This window comes from Panthera leo, chromosome E1 (assembly GCF_018350215.1).
Source record: "Panthera leo isolate Ple1 chromosome E1, P.leo_Ple1_pat1.1, whole genome shotgun sequence".
NCBI classification, from domain to species: Eukaryota; Metazoa; Chordata; class Mammalia; order Carnivora; family Felidae; genus Panthera; species Panthera leo.
In genome coordinates, this window is record NC_056692.1 from 23,952,356 (window position 1) to 23,967,228 (window position 14,873).

The following is a 14,873-nucleotide window of genomic DNA, read 5'->3' on the forward strand; positions in this document are numbered from 1 at the left end:
GCTGACAGCTCAGAGCCTGGAGCCTGCTTCAGATTCTGTGTCTCCCTCTCTCTCTGACCCTCCCCCGTTCATGCTCTGTTTCTCTCTGTCTCTCTCTGTCTCAAAAAACAAATAAAACATTAAAAAAAAAAATTAAAAAAAAAATTTTTTTTAAAGGAGAGCATACGCACAAAACCCACAAACACACAGAGCAAGTACAAGTGCTGTCCTGACCCGTCTGTCTGTCCTAGAGAAAAGCCCAGATGTCCTAGGCAGGTGGCTAAAGTTAAAAACAAAATAGCAAAAACAAACAAAAACCCACCAGAGGCAGCACTGATATTTACAGAAATTTTGTTTTGGTTTTACAGTAATTATGGGGTGAAGAGATGCGACAAGGACCCTTGCTATGATGCCAATGACAAATGGTTAACTGATAAGAAGAAATGGAGAGAGCGACAGGCTGTAGAACAGGTCAATATCAGGCTGTCATGGAGCCATTTGAGACACATAATTAATCTATTACTCACCTGGCATCATCATTCATTGTAGTTTGGTCAATAGGTGCCATGAAGCTTAGTAGCTTGCTAAGGACGTGAAACCTAAATAAAGCAGGAAACAAACAGGCAGCAACATTAGTAACTATTAACCTAGAAAAGGAAACACATTCTATGAGCTAACAAACTCCAGAACTGACCACAGAAGCATTTGGCTCCAGAATGAAAATAGGGAACAATTCATTGGCACATACTAATCACAACTGTATTTCCCTCTAGTTCTTTTATATTACAGAAGTCTGATAAAAGCACATTGTAAATGACAGTAGTTCAACACAGATTCATTTACATCACAGTCCCCAGAAAGAGTAGACACACTTACGCTCTTGAGCAATATACTAATCCTCAAACATTACTCCAGACAGAAGACAATAAGGACTTGAATACCCCGTTTTCCTCCTCTAAGTATATCCTCATCATTTTTGGTGTCATTACTAGTAGTTACTAGTGTAGGTAGTAGTACAACACCCAAGTTACAATGCCTCACCACCACCATCACTCACTAGCACTAGTTCCCTGAGTCAGAGAAGGCTTCTAGAATTCCACACCATCTCTACTTACTAGACCCAGTTTTTCATTTCCCCCATCCTTAAATGAAGGATTATATCTGAGTACATAACAAGTTTGATCCCTAGATCTTCCAAGTCATGGTGTTATGGAAATTTAAATAACATCACTTCCACTTCCCACCAACAGGAAAAAAGGGTATTTTTGTATGGAGTGCTTCGAGATCCTCCAGAGAAAGGAGCCGAACAACTATATGACCTTATACAGACCAAATTATACAGAAGAGAATTAAAAGCAGCTAGCCCTTTCTGTTCATTATAATAGAAGAGGATGTACGACAATATGCATATTATAAAATTCTAACCAAAAAACTCTACTTGGGGGGCATTTGGCTGGCTCAGTCGGTAGATGTGATTCTTGATCTCGGGGTTGTAAGTTCGAGCCCCACATCGGGTGTAGAGATCACTTTAAAAAAATCTTTTAAAAAACCCACAAAATTTTACTTGAACAGAACACTATCCACAAACAAAAATATGATATTTTCGTGTACATAATATTAGCTTTACAGTGTTAAAAATATTTTTACACGTATCAAATAATTTGATTCTCTACAGTACCACCCACAGCTGAGCCTCCCAAATTTCATTCTTTTTTTAACAAATGAATTTTACAAGAATAATAGTAACGAGATTTCCTTCATTACAAGAGTAATAGAAAATGTATAAATTCATTATAGAAAATATGGAAAAAAACCAATGAAGCACACACAAAATGTATAGTTCCTCCACCTACAGACAGTTGTTAACATTTTGATTAGTTATGTTTGTTTTTCATAGTGACGCTGTTATTTACCCACACACATACACACACATAAATTTTGTAACTTCTTTTTTTAACTTAGCATTGTAAACATTGTCCCATAACAGTATCAGAATAGCTGAATACAATTCCAGGAGTGGAAATACTATAATACATTTTTGAACACGTATATGTTCCCAATTCTTCATGTTTCATAAGATGCAAAAACAAAATCTCTAGGCATATCTGTTTTTTTAAATGTTTGCCACCTCCTAATTATAAAAAGTAATATATAATTCTTACAAAAAGAATCCAAATACAGAAATGTATAGAAAACTGACAAGCCTCCTTCAGCCTTACACCCCAGAAATAAACACTATTAATTAAAACTGTTAAGTATGGCTGTAGAATTTTCTATATATAAGACAAAAATAAACTTAACACGGTTTTCACATAAAAGGGAGGTTGTAATATACTTGATATTCTGCATTATGCTTTTTTCCACTGAACCTTGCCATATTCTATTCTTTTCCATAGTTGTAAAACATTCCATTGTTAATATAATTTATTTAATCTCCTATTGATGGGCATTTACATACACTGCCCCCCTTTAAAAACCATACTAAATAGTGTTAAAGTGAAAATTCTTATACATTAATTATTGTATGTTTGTTCACATAAATTTCCTTCGGGCAGATTTTGAGATGTGAAATTGCTGGTGAATCAAAAGGTATATACATAGTGAAAGCTGAAACACGGAGCCAAAATACCCTCCAAAAGGTTATGTTAATATATGAGACTATAAACACTCACATCACCTTTTAAGTAATAAAGCATAAGTACTATTAATAAATGCATTTTAATGTCTTTAGGCTTCACCAAACCTTGGTGTCCATCTGAAAACATGAATACTGTTCTTGGCTGTATCCAAAGAGAGGTTTAATTCACTCTCTGGACAAAGACTATGATGAACTCTACTCCACAGTTGTATTGTCCAATCCAGTAGTCACTGGCCACATGCAGTTACTTAAGCACTCGAAACATGGCTAGTCTGACTGCTGCAAATGTGCCTAAATGAGAAAAGTGCACCAGATTTTGAAGACTTGAGATGGAAAAAAGAATATAAAATATACCATTAATAATTTTAAAATAATAAATTAATAAATTGTTGAAATACTGAGTAATATTTTTGATATTGGGTTAAATGAAATATATTATTAAGCTTAAGTCCATCTCATTCTTTTTACTTTTTAAATGTGGCCACTAGAACATTTAACATTATATATGTAATACATATTCTTATTGGATGATACTGCTCTGTGGAATACTTTTACATTTTAATACAGTATATTCAATAACTATTAACAGCATGATGAAAGACAGACTTTAAGAAGTAATCACATTAAAGATGATTTAATAATGTGTACTTAATGCAATAGATTTCATCTAATCTCAGTGCTGCTGAGGATGGATGCATGTTTTAGTATTAAAAACACCTTTTAACAACCATACCAAGAAAAGACAAATGTAATTTTACTGCAGAAGAACAGACAAACACAGTAAGACATCCTGTTATTAAAGGCCTGAGTTTAATTTATTTACACTAGGAATTCTGATTAAATCATGATCAGATCTACTTACATATAATGCTCAGTAAAAGTACTGATAATCGATAATTACAATTATTTTCCCAAACCAAAATATTCCTTTTTTAAAAATAAGTTACTTTCTAGCACCCAACTAACAAGTTGCCAAGTCCAGTCTGACAAGGCTGATGCCACTGACCTGCTATCATTTAAACTGATGTTTTCACAAGTTAATGTTCATCTTTGCTATAACATTTCTGGAAATCTTCTCTCTCCAACTCTATCACAAACAAAAGAGAAAACTTGCTCACTAATGGACCTAGTATCGGTGATGACAGCTGGGACACCTACCAGCTCTTCTTGAGGTCTAATTTAAGGAAGTTATTTATAATATTCCCATGCGGCCTGGGCCACATGTTTAATCCTTTGGGCCAGAATGCTAATGTAGCCATTGCGTCATTTTAGTACCCGTATAGGCCAGTGTGTCCTGCCCAGAGAAAGAAAACAGGCCACAGGTTAGAAGCATGGGCTCTGTGGAGCGCCTGGGTGGCTTAGTCGGAGTAAGTGTCCAACTCTTGATTTCGGCTCAGGTCATGATCTCATGGTTTGTGAGATGGAGCCCCACATCAGGCTCTGCACTGACAGCATGGAGTCTGCTTGGGATTCTCTCTCCCTGTCTCTGCCTCTTCCTCGCTTGCATGTGTGTACACACTCTCTCAAAACAAAAGACAGATAGAAGCATGGGCTCTGCAATCAGACCAGTTAACTCAAACCCCAATTTGCTACTTACCAGCTCTGTATGGGCCATGTGAGTTACCTTCTCTAAGCACTTTACAGAAATTAGCTCATCTAATCTGATAACACCCTCCAAGATGCGATTTTTATTAATATACTCATTTCACAGATGAGGAAACTGAAGCACAGAGATGTGAACTGACTTGCCCAAGGTCTCCAGGTTGGTTAAGTAGAAGACTCAGTTCAATCTGACAGTCTAGCTCTACAGTCTGTGTTTTTTGTTCTCTCTGCACATAAACTGCATAGCAGTACCTGACAGTGAGTTTTACAAATGCTGGTTATCACTATTGCTATTAATAAAGAACACTCTCTGATTCTGACCACATCCTTCATATTCCTGGTCACAGGAAAGCAAGATGAATATGGATGCTAAAACTACAAGACAATGCAAAACATATGACCTTTTTTAAAATGTTTTAATTCAATAATTAATTTGTATTAATTTTAGACTTATAGAAAGATTGCAGGAGTGCCTGAGTGGCACAGTTGGTTAAGCATCTAACTTCGGCTCGGGTCATGATCTTGTGGTTTGTGAGTTCGAGCCCTATGTCTGTCAGCACAGAGCCTGCTTTGGCTCCTCTGTTCCCCCCTCTCTCTGCCCCTCCCACGTGCACTCTTCCTCTCTTTCTCTTTCTCAAAAATAAATTTAAAAACACTAAAAAAAAAAAAAAAAAGAAAGACTGCAAAAATAGTAGAGAGTTTACGCATTCCCTCACCCACCTTCCTCTGTTAACAATTTACATAAACATAGTGGATTATCAAAATCAGGAAATTAGCATTGATACAATCCTACTACCCAAATTACACAGCTTATTCAAATTTCTATTTATCTGAGAGTCTTTTTTCTTTCCCAGGATCTAATTTAAGACCCCAAATTGCACATACTTGCAACGTCTCCTTAGTCTCCTTCACTCTATAAGAGTTCTTCAGTCTTCCTTTGTTTTTCAGTGACTCACTACAGTCTACAGAATAAAGTCCGAATTCTTAGCATGGTCATGACCTAGCACTCAGCTACTCATACAGCCTCCTTCATCTCCTGCCATTCCCCCATATTCACTTTAAGTTCCTGTCAAAATAAATTAAATTACAGCTCCTAAAATGGTATGTACACTCTCAAGTCTGTGTTTTTGCAAATGGTACTCTCTTTGGCCTTTCACTAGGCTAACTCTCCTAGCGTGCTCAGTGTGAAATGTGGATGGTATCTTACAGGAAGTCTTCCTGAGCAGCCTACATCTCCCCATGGGCAATGGGGTGACCGCTACACCAGGGATCCACCAACAGCATCACTGTCCACTTATTGCTTGCCATCCTCTCCTGAGGACATACTCCTTCAGGGCAGAATGGGTTTTACCTGGCACCTCATATGGTTCCTAGAATTTCAGAAGGAATCCTTTTTATATTTTAATTAACCACTTCTTACATTTTAATGTTTAACCTGGTTTATTAAATAGAATATCTGTCTCCCACTTGTCTGTTGCCAGAATAAGATTGTCAATGTCTCTGGATTTATGGGGATGTGTAAATCTAAATCACTATCAAAATGCTATGAAACCAGATCTACATACTTGCAACTCTAATGAACAGTTTAATGAGATGAGTCTATTAACATACAAAAAACGGTTGCTATTAAAATAAAATCCTGGTTTTTTTCTTTCAACTTAATAAATAATAACTGTGATAAGTATATTTTGATTTGGGAAACAAAAGACTCATGTTCTTCTAAGTTATTTGCCATGCTAGAAAAGTACTCGGTTCTCTAACACTCACCCGGACTTCTTACTCTGTGCTATGTTTACGTTATAGCCATTCCTTCTTACCTAGTGAGCATGTTAATTTTAATGACATAATCATCCAAAAAACATTTCTGGCTGACTAATGTCTACAAGGAATTACAATAGATAGATACGGTTGGAATTGTCTTAAAGAATAAGGGAGCACAATTCTTGCTCTCAAGGGGCGCATACATATAGGTACTTGCCCCAATATAAAATTCATAACAGTAATGTAGAAAAGAGATTTTCTCCTCTCTCAGTTCTTCTAATGACTGTATATTTGCAACAGCAATACCAATAGGTAAGTACAAGAGAAACCAAAGAAATTAATACTTTCGAATGCTTTCTACATACCAGACATTTACACGATTTAAAAAAAAAATTTTTTTTAATGTTTATTTTTGAGAGAGAGACAGAGAGACACAGAGACAGAGAGCAAGAGCAAGCATGAGTGGGGGAGGGGGAGAGAGAGAGGGAGACACAGAATCCAAAGCAGGCTCCAAGCTATGAGCTGTTAGCACAGAGCCCAACATGGGTCTTGAACTCACGGACTGCGAGATCATGACCTGAGCTTAAGTCGGATGCTTAACCAACTGAGCCACCCAGGCGTCCCTATAAAGTAGGGATTATTATCTCTACTTAGTAAATAAGAAAAGTGAGGTCCAGAGAATAAAGAACAACCAAAATTGTGTGGCCAGACAAAGCCAGAATTTGAACCCAACTCCCAGGATTCTGGGTTCCTCCCACTAGAGAACATTTATAGCCTCATAAAGCTACAGTTTTAAAAGCACGGTACTGGAAGAATGCCTGGATGGCTCAGTCAGGTGAGCATCTGACTCTGGATTTCAGCTCAGGTCATAATCTCACATTCTTGAGATTGAGCCCCACGTCGGGCTCCACGCTGAGTGTGGAGCCTGCTTGGGATTCTCTTTCTCCCTCCCTTCTGCCCTGCCCGTTCCCCCCTTCACTCACATCCTTGCTTCTCTCAAAAAACAAAGAAATAAAAGCACAGTACTGGAGAAAAATCTGATCTACGTTAAAGAGTAAGTCTGGCTCTGTAGTCCATGTTCTTGGAATCATCCCACTAAAAACAAACCTGGAGAAGTACGAAGACTTGGAAATTCTGACATATTAAAAAAGTTAAACAAACTGTAAAATAGAACCTGAAATTTAAGAAAGTGACTTTGAATAAAAAGATGATGAAAAGCTGCTTTGCGCTTCTGCAAAGTTAAAGAGAACTACATATTTCCTGGTGAGTTTAACTTAAATTAACAGGTTAATTAAAGTAGTTGTGAAAAAAAATAAAGTAGTTGTGAAATCTGCTTCTCTGAAGTTATTTAAAAATGAGATAGATCCACATTTGTCTAAAGGCAATCCAATGACAGGCAGGCTCTAATAAGGATATGGGATTAGCTATCTGTCTAAATTGTCCTAACACAATGAGTTTAAGATTTTTCTTCCATGTGCACACCAATTACAAGAAGTTTCTTTGACATGCAGGCTTTGTAAGAATATTACATAGCGGGCGTATAATATCATGTATCTGTGTACACACACACACACACACACACACACACACACACTCACACACACAGGATTGAGGGGTTTCCTATAGTCAGAAATATGTTTTCTCATAAAAATTGTATTTCTCGGCGCCTGGCTGGCTCAGTCAGCTGAGCATTTGACTCTTGATCTCAGGGTCATGAGTTTGAGCCTCACTCTGGGTGTAGTGATTGCTGAAAAATAAAATCTTAAAAAAAATTATATTTCTCATCTCATTTAAGCACATTGTTAACATTCTCTGGAATCTTCGTTTATATATTCTTTGCATAGTGTATACATGTATGACATCATGAAAATGGACCAATTCTATTCTAAATAAGCATCCAAAGTAAAATTGGTAAATTGTTCTATAGAAATCGCTTTTTAAATATAAGACAATTTCAACTATCCTATCTTGTTTTCTTATTTCTCTTTCAGGAAAAGGCAGGCATTATTTAACCCATCCCTTCACAACAGCAAAAAGGAACAGAAACTATAGTCTTAGAGTATGGTATTAGAGTGAGAAAAATTGAGCCTCATGAAAAGCCACCAGTATTGTTTTAGTTATTTTTCTGATCCTTAAAAACAGAATCATCAGAAGAAATAGAGAAATGATATAACAGCCTTTAAAATACAAAAGATGTAATGTAACATGTGAAAATTTGTTCTACAAAGTAACTCACCGAAGTTTCCTTCCTTTGCTGGCTTTCCTATCTACTTTCTTGTGGATTTTGCTTCGCAATTTCTGGATCGCAAGCCACTGCCTGGGAAATTCACAAGCAATGTTATGCATCATCACAAACAGAAATAGTTATACCTATTGACAAATTGTAATTTTTCTCACTAACAACCTTGCAGAAAGAAATCATCAACCTACATCAAGTTCCTCAAGATAGTCTGGGGCCAAAGTGACTAATCAATTGAAGAGGATTTGTGCAATGGTAAAAAAACAAATGGCAGCTGGGAAATTCTACAGCGAATTTGGTTAACAATGCTCCTTAGTGTCTAGAGTTGCTGTGACAAGCACTAAATCCAGCAGTCTGCAGGAAAACCCATCAAACTGGGTATAGCTGCTTGGGTTTGCTTTCAGTGTTTTAGCTGCACAGCATGTTCTATTACTATTACTGCAACTGCTATTCAGCCTGAATACACGAATTCTTCAATTTTCCCTTTGTTAATGCCCGTGTGTTTTTTCTTGCACTTTCCAATTTTTGCTAATTTTTTAGAATTATCCACTACTGACACTAGTTTTACAGCCATTTTGTTTATTTAACTTTCATTTCACCTGTGGTATTTAAGAATGTGCTGCTGAGAGGTAAGGGTTCTTTCCCTCCCATATAATCTCAATATGACTTGTCACACTTACAAAAAAGTGAACAGTAATCCTTTACTATCAAATATGGAGTCAGTCTTCAAATTTCCCAGATCATCTCAATTTTACAGTTAGTCTGTTCAAATCATGGCCCAATATTCACATATTCTATAGTCCTTTTAGATTAAAAGGAATTAATCTTTCAAAAAAAGGATACTGGACTAAGAAAATCTTCATAGATTCCTCACATGAACAAATTCCTCACATGAACAAATGTAAAAAAAAGGAGAAGCAGCAGCAGCTAAGTCATCTTACCTGATTTATACAACGGAAACTCAACATCAGAAAAAAATAATCTAGGGAAATCCAATTACTGTAATCTTAATATAATCTTAATTACCATAATCTATTTTATTGTAAAGTCAGATAAATGTACAATATAATCACCACTTAAATGCAATTTGCTGTATCACATTAAATTTATAGTGAGCAGCTCTCTATAGCCTTCCAGAGATACACAAAATATCAACAATATCCTACCCCTAAAACTCAAAGAATGTTTTACTCAAATAAAATTATTTCATCAACACAAATTTTTCATTGCATTCTCAAAATGCTGCTCTGCCCAGAATCCCATCCTGGCACTTGCAGCTTTTGTTTCCTTTCATGCTTTTGCAAATTATAGCTCACGGCTATTTAAATGTACACTATTCATTAGGTAGCACTCTAAATGCCCTTTTTATTTTCCAACCACAGGATGAAGCATACACACAAGAGCCTTCCTTCACTACTTTACATTCTACCCTGACATCTGGGTAATGCTGCCACGTTCCATTTCTAATTGTGCCGAAGCTTTTACTGAAGGGGTGGAGGTCTAAATTAGGGCAGACTCAAACAAAGCAGATTCAACTATGAGCAAGGAACCTGTTGTGCACAGTGTCACGTTCTGAGGGCCGAGAGCACACATTTGGGTGGTTACTTTTTATCCACTGGTCAGAGGTTGATACAGATACAATCACCGCCCAAATCAGAGAGCAAAGGGCATAAGGAGGACTCTGAAAAACACACTCTAAAACAAATGCATATAGGTGTTTTATAATCTCTCATTCAAAGTGCACTTAAGGCAGGGTAGGGTAAACAGGATTTCCATCGCTTTGTCTCTCTAGCTCTTATTATCTTGCTTAACTTTTATAGTTACAGGGCTGATCACTGCCTTTGAGGCAGAATTAAAGGGACTGAAAGAGAGAAACTATTATATAGGGCTGCTTGCATGAATAGAAAGCCGTATCTAAATTACCTTCCCATGGCCACTTGATCATTGGGATCCAAGGAGCTGGTCTTTCGTTCTATGAGTTCTCGAAGGAGCTTGTGGAAAAAGGAAAGCAACTGATTTATTTATCATCTCCCAGCACCAACTGACTTTAAAAGGGCATAGTAGGGGGGCGCCTGGGTGGCTTGGTCGGTTAAGCGTCTGACTTCGGCTCAGGTCATGATCTCACAGTCCGTGAGTTTGAGCCCCGCGTCGGGCTCTGTGCTGACAGCTCAGAGCCTGGAGCCTGTTTCAGATTCTGTGTCTCCCTCTCTCTCTGCTCCTCCCCTGTTCATGCTCTGTCTCTCTCTGTCTCAAAAATAAATAAATGTTAAAAAAAAATTAAAAACAAAACAAAACAAAACAAAGGGCATAGTAGGAATTCTGAATGGCATAGTGACTGCTCTAAAACTACAATCAATAAGGGACAACCCAGTGGCAAAAGCATGACTGAATTCCCATTAACCCTTTCATATTTATATATCTTTAAAAAGGTGGCTATAGCAATAGCTGAGAACAGAAGTCCATTTGGAAGACTTATTGTACTGCAGTTCATTTCAAAAGGATCAATGAGTGTGCAACATTCCCTTCATTGTTTTTATGATTAGTTTTGTCCATCTCATCGATACCGATGGAGAATCTTTAAAAGGTCAGGTGGAAAAGGCTGTATGGCAAAAAGGAAAATGCATCAGCTTCTCACCAATAGGATAATGGTACATGGTTAACTTCTGACCTATAACCTCCAACAGCCAGGAAGGTCATCCTCAGGCAAAAGCCTTTATTACATGTAATTAAAAGTGTGAACTTCATTCTCTTGCTTTCCATGGCTGGTACTCCACCATGCTTACCATGAAGCGATTCAACCACATATGACACTCACACATTCACGGCCATGACAATTATAAGAGGGAACCTAACGAAAGTCACACGTGTGTACTGCAAATATGGGAGAACCAGTCTCTCGTCCCATACAGTGAGCTCCATGAGAACTCTACATTAGTCTCCTACTCTCCGCTTAGTCCTGGGCAGTCTACTCATCTGACCCGAGTGTAAACCTGTAACTTTCACACAGACTTAAGAATCTGCATTGGATCTTAAAGTCCTACTAGGTGAAGAGGAGTAATGTTTAAAAGTTAAACATTAGGGGTGCCTGGCAGGCTCAGTCGCTAGAGCATGTGACTTTTGATCTCAGGGGCATGAGTTCAAGCCCCAGGTTGGGCGTGTAGCCTGCTCAAAAATGAAGAAAGGTTAAACATTAAGGGAGGACAGTTTTAAATTACTATTAAAAAAAATCTAGATATCATCTCTCCTATACAAGTGCTATGTGTAGGGAAATAGCAACAGAGATTAAAATCCCAAAAGTCTTCTGAGAGAAATCTAAGCGAAGACACTAATATAATCCTGCTAATCATCTGTCAATAATATAGGTTTGACTTTACAATGTGTTTCTTCACCAAAAAAGGTCATTATTTTGTAGGTGAGGCATGGTAGCAATACAGATATTTCACCAAGTTAAACAGCTGAAGTCTGTGGGAGGGTAAAGAAGGAGGAATAAATTCCTATGAAAGTAGTTCACTCTCTAATTTTCATTTGTTTATGTAAGTAGGCACTAGAAGAAGTAAAACAAATTTATAGAAATGTTCATCTCCATATAAGATGAATCTTTATTGCAAAAGGGAAAAGGATATCTCAATCGCAATTAAAAAACCTCCTGTGATGCTTTTTCATTTGCTTATTTTGGACATTATTACTACAGCAATTACGTTTAAAAATGTGGGGACCAGAGGCCACTGGTTTATTATCACTAGAAAACAGCAAGCTATTTCTCTACCCTGTTTATCTGATTGATTCCCAACATCTTTCTGGCAGCCAATCTATCAGTTTATCTCTCCTACTTCATCACAGTCACTTCTGGCAGCTAAATACAAGATCCAAATCCAGTGTTACACAGACATACGACACAGTAAACCTATGTAGCACTGCTACTCTGTAAACGGCTGCCCTGAAGGCTAAGCCAAAATGGGCTTCTGGTTCCTAGTCAATATTCTGTCAGAAGCAAGGTGGTGGGGGTAGAGGGGGAGAGGTTAATAATAAAACCAGAAGAAGGAGAAGAAAAAGAATAGAAAGAAAACACTAAGAAAGGAAGGGAAATAACGGAATGACTGCATCTCATTGCCCTTACCTTGTTCCGGCCACAGAAGAGATTATAACAACTGTTCCTGGTTTTCCTAATCGTCTCTGATCCCTTGAGACTGGGGCTGTCATGGCCACTGGGAGCAAGTGCTCATGGAAGGCTGCCCCAGCACAACAGGGGTGATCCTCTGGAAGAAAGCCCCATATGCCCTTCCCGAAGGCTGGAAATTGAAGCTGCACAACCACAGTGGATCTATTACATTTGCAGTGGTCTCTGCAATTCAAACACCACGTTGGTGCAGCATTTCTTTCAAGCACTCTGTGTACTTTCCATATTCTGGGCTGCATTTTCACTACCCAAGTGCCCTGCACAGCTGTTCTTAGCCATTCATGACAAGGAAGATGATTTTACTGGTCAATCTGGCCAAGTCTAGTTTATTCAGTCTGGTGTTTCAGAAGATCCTGTTGTGTGCAAGGTAGGAGTAAGAAAGTAGCGAGAAAATACAAGTGAACAAACCATTCCCATGGTGCTTGCTATTTCCCACAGCTGACGCAATCACTGGGTTTTAATTTAATTAGGAAAACTGCTTTCGAAGAAGTTGCTGAAAAATTAAGCTTTAGGAATATTGCTGAAGAATTTAATTTTGCCTCTCAGTTCAATTTTTGTAGCTTAACTTTATGAATAAACTTCCCCATTAAAATACAGGTTTCTGTTACAGTTATTGGAGCTTTTTATTCCAACAATAATGACACAATATTTGTAATTTTCTTTGTGACTAGGAAAATGGGGACATGCGTGAAATATTTTTGTCCCAGTCTGTTTTAATTCCAGAGTCAGCTCACAAAAGCTTGATTGTTTCTCTAGTTCTAGGGGAAAATCACAGATGTAGTTAGGTTTCCAGGTCAGCCCACAAAAACCTATTTAACCTGTAACAACATACATGAGAAATAGCCCTGATAGTGCTGTTCAGCATCTAATCAGCATTTATAATACTTTGTCTAGAAAAATGCATGCCAGAATCAGTTAAAAATGGCAGACTGAACACATTAGTTTATCTCTTCTCCCTTCTCAACCCCTCTAAAAGACAGGAGAGGAATAAAACAAATGTATTAACCCATGAGAAAGAAGAGGAAGGGAGAGTTAATGAGAGCAGATTTTCATAAATTTTTCAGAGACAGTCAGGAGATAGAAGAGTAGAAGGTAGTTATCACCAAAGTGCCCAGAGGGAATAAGAGGTGAGGGTGGAACTAATTAGGCCCATAGAATCCCCAGGAGGAGGCACAGTGGCAGAAGTGGGAGGGACGGTGCCACTGGGCCCTGACTATCCCACAAGTGACTAACCCCTCTACCAACCCCTCTCACGTGGAGAAAAGTTTTCTTCTCTGGAAAAAATGAGCCCCAGAAGCTCCAGATGTAAGGCTATGAGGTAGCAAAGGCTGGGATGCAGAAGGGAAAGGTGATGCCCATCTTCTGCCTCATTCCCTGACCCTACACACAGAATGCCGGCACCCAGACACAAAACCTCCCAGGCAGGAGAGTGGGGGGGAGGGGCGGGTCCTCCCTGGGAGAAACTCCATCGCTGATCCCTCCTCTCCCCAGAAAATCACATCTCCAAGTTCTGCCATTTGAAGACAATTCCAAACAGGAGGTTTGTTCACAGTATAGCTCAGGTTTCAGAGACACTTGGAATGTCTTACTAAATATGAAGAGAGTTAAGGATCACTGGCATCTGAGGAAAGGCTCAGACAGAGACCAAAATAGGACGGAAAAAAGGGGACACAACAAAGCAATGTGGAAAACAAAAGAAACCTAAGGAAAGGAAGAAGAATAGACACTGTCGGAGAAGTGAAAGAAGATACACTTCCCTAAGAACAGGAGGCTATGAGAAAAGAGTAAAATAAGAAATTCAACACGAAACAAAAAAAATTTAAATTGCAAAGAACTGGAAGATAAATGTGCAAAAATCTTTCAGATCTGAAACAAAAAGGCAAAAAGATAACATCCTCCTGCTTATTTGTGTTTTTGGCGTGTTTTTTTTCCCCTTGCTTGTATGTAAGAGAAGAAAAAAACTTAGAGGACAATCCAGAATGTCAAACATCTGACTTTGTTAAGGCTAGGAGAACATAATTAAAGAAACGGTAATGACAATTTCCCAAATTGAAGGACAGGAATGAGCCTGCAAAAATCTAGTACAATGAATGAAAAAAGACCTTTCCCAAGACACATCATCATGAAATGTGGAACACTGGAAGTAAAGAGAAGATCCTAAATGCTTACAGAAAAAATAGGTCACATATAAAGAGGGTGACCACATGTCCCAGTTTACCCCAGAGAGTCCTGGGTTTATGCCTGTTGTCCTAGTATTCTTTCAGGCTAGCACCTCAAATGTCCCAGTTTTGACAATAAATTATACAGTCACCCTACATATTAAGGAATGAAAACTAAATGGGATTAGACATTTCAACAGCAATAGCAGGTACGGAAGGATTGCAGAGCGATGCCTTCAAAATTCTGAGGAAAATCACTTTCAACCTCAAAATTCCATCCACAAAGTATTACCAAGTATGAAAGTTACATGGAGACAT

General features: G+C 38.1%; 1 protein-coding gene across 1 annotated transcript in view; it reads right to left on the minus strand.

Moving 5' to 3' along the window:
• The window catches only part of AATF (apoptosis antagonizing transcription factor), a 104,369-nt gene that overhangs the window by 24,761 nt on the left and 64,735 nt on the right, over nt 1-14,873 (minus strand). The window contains exons 10-12 of the mRNA XM_042914470.1: nt 10,143-10,210; nt 8,217-8,297; nt 507-578 (exon numbers count right to left, since the gene is read on the minus strand). Coding sequence (XP_042770404.1) covers nt 507-578; nt 8,217-8,297; nt 10,143-10,210 — 221 coding nt within the window. The remainder of the gene's footprint in view (nt 1-506; nt 579-8,216; nt 8,298-10,142; nt 10,211-14,873) is intronic.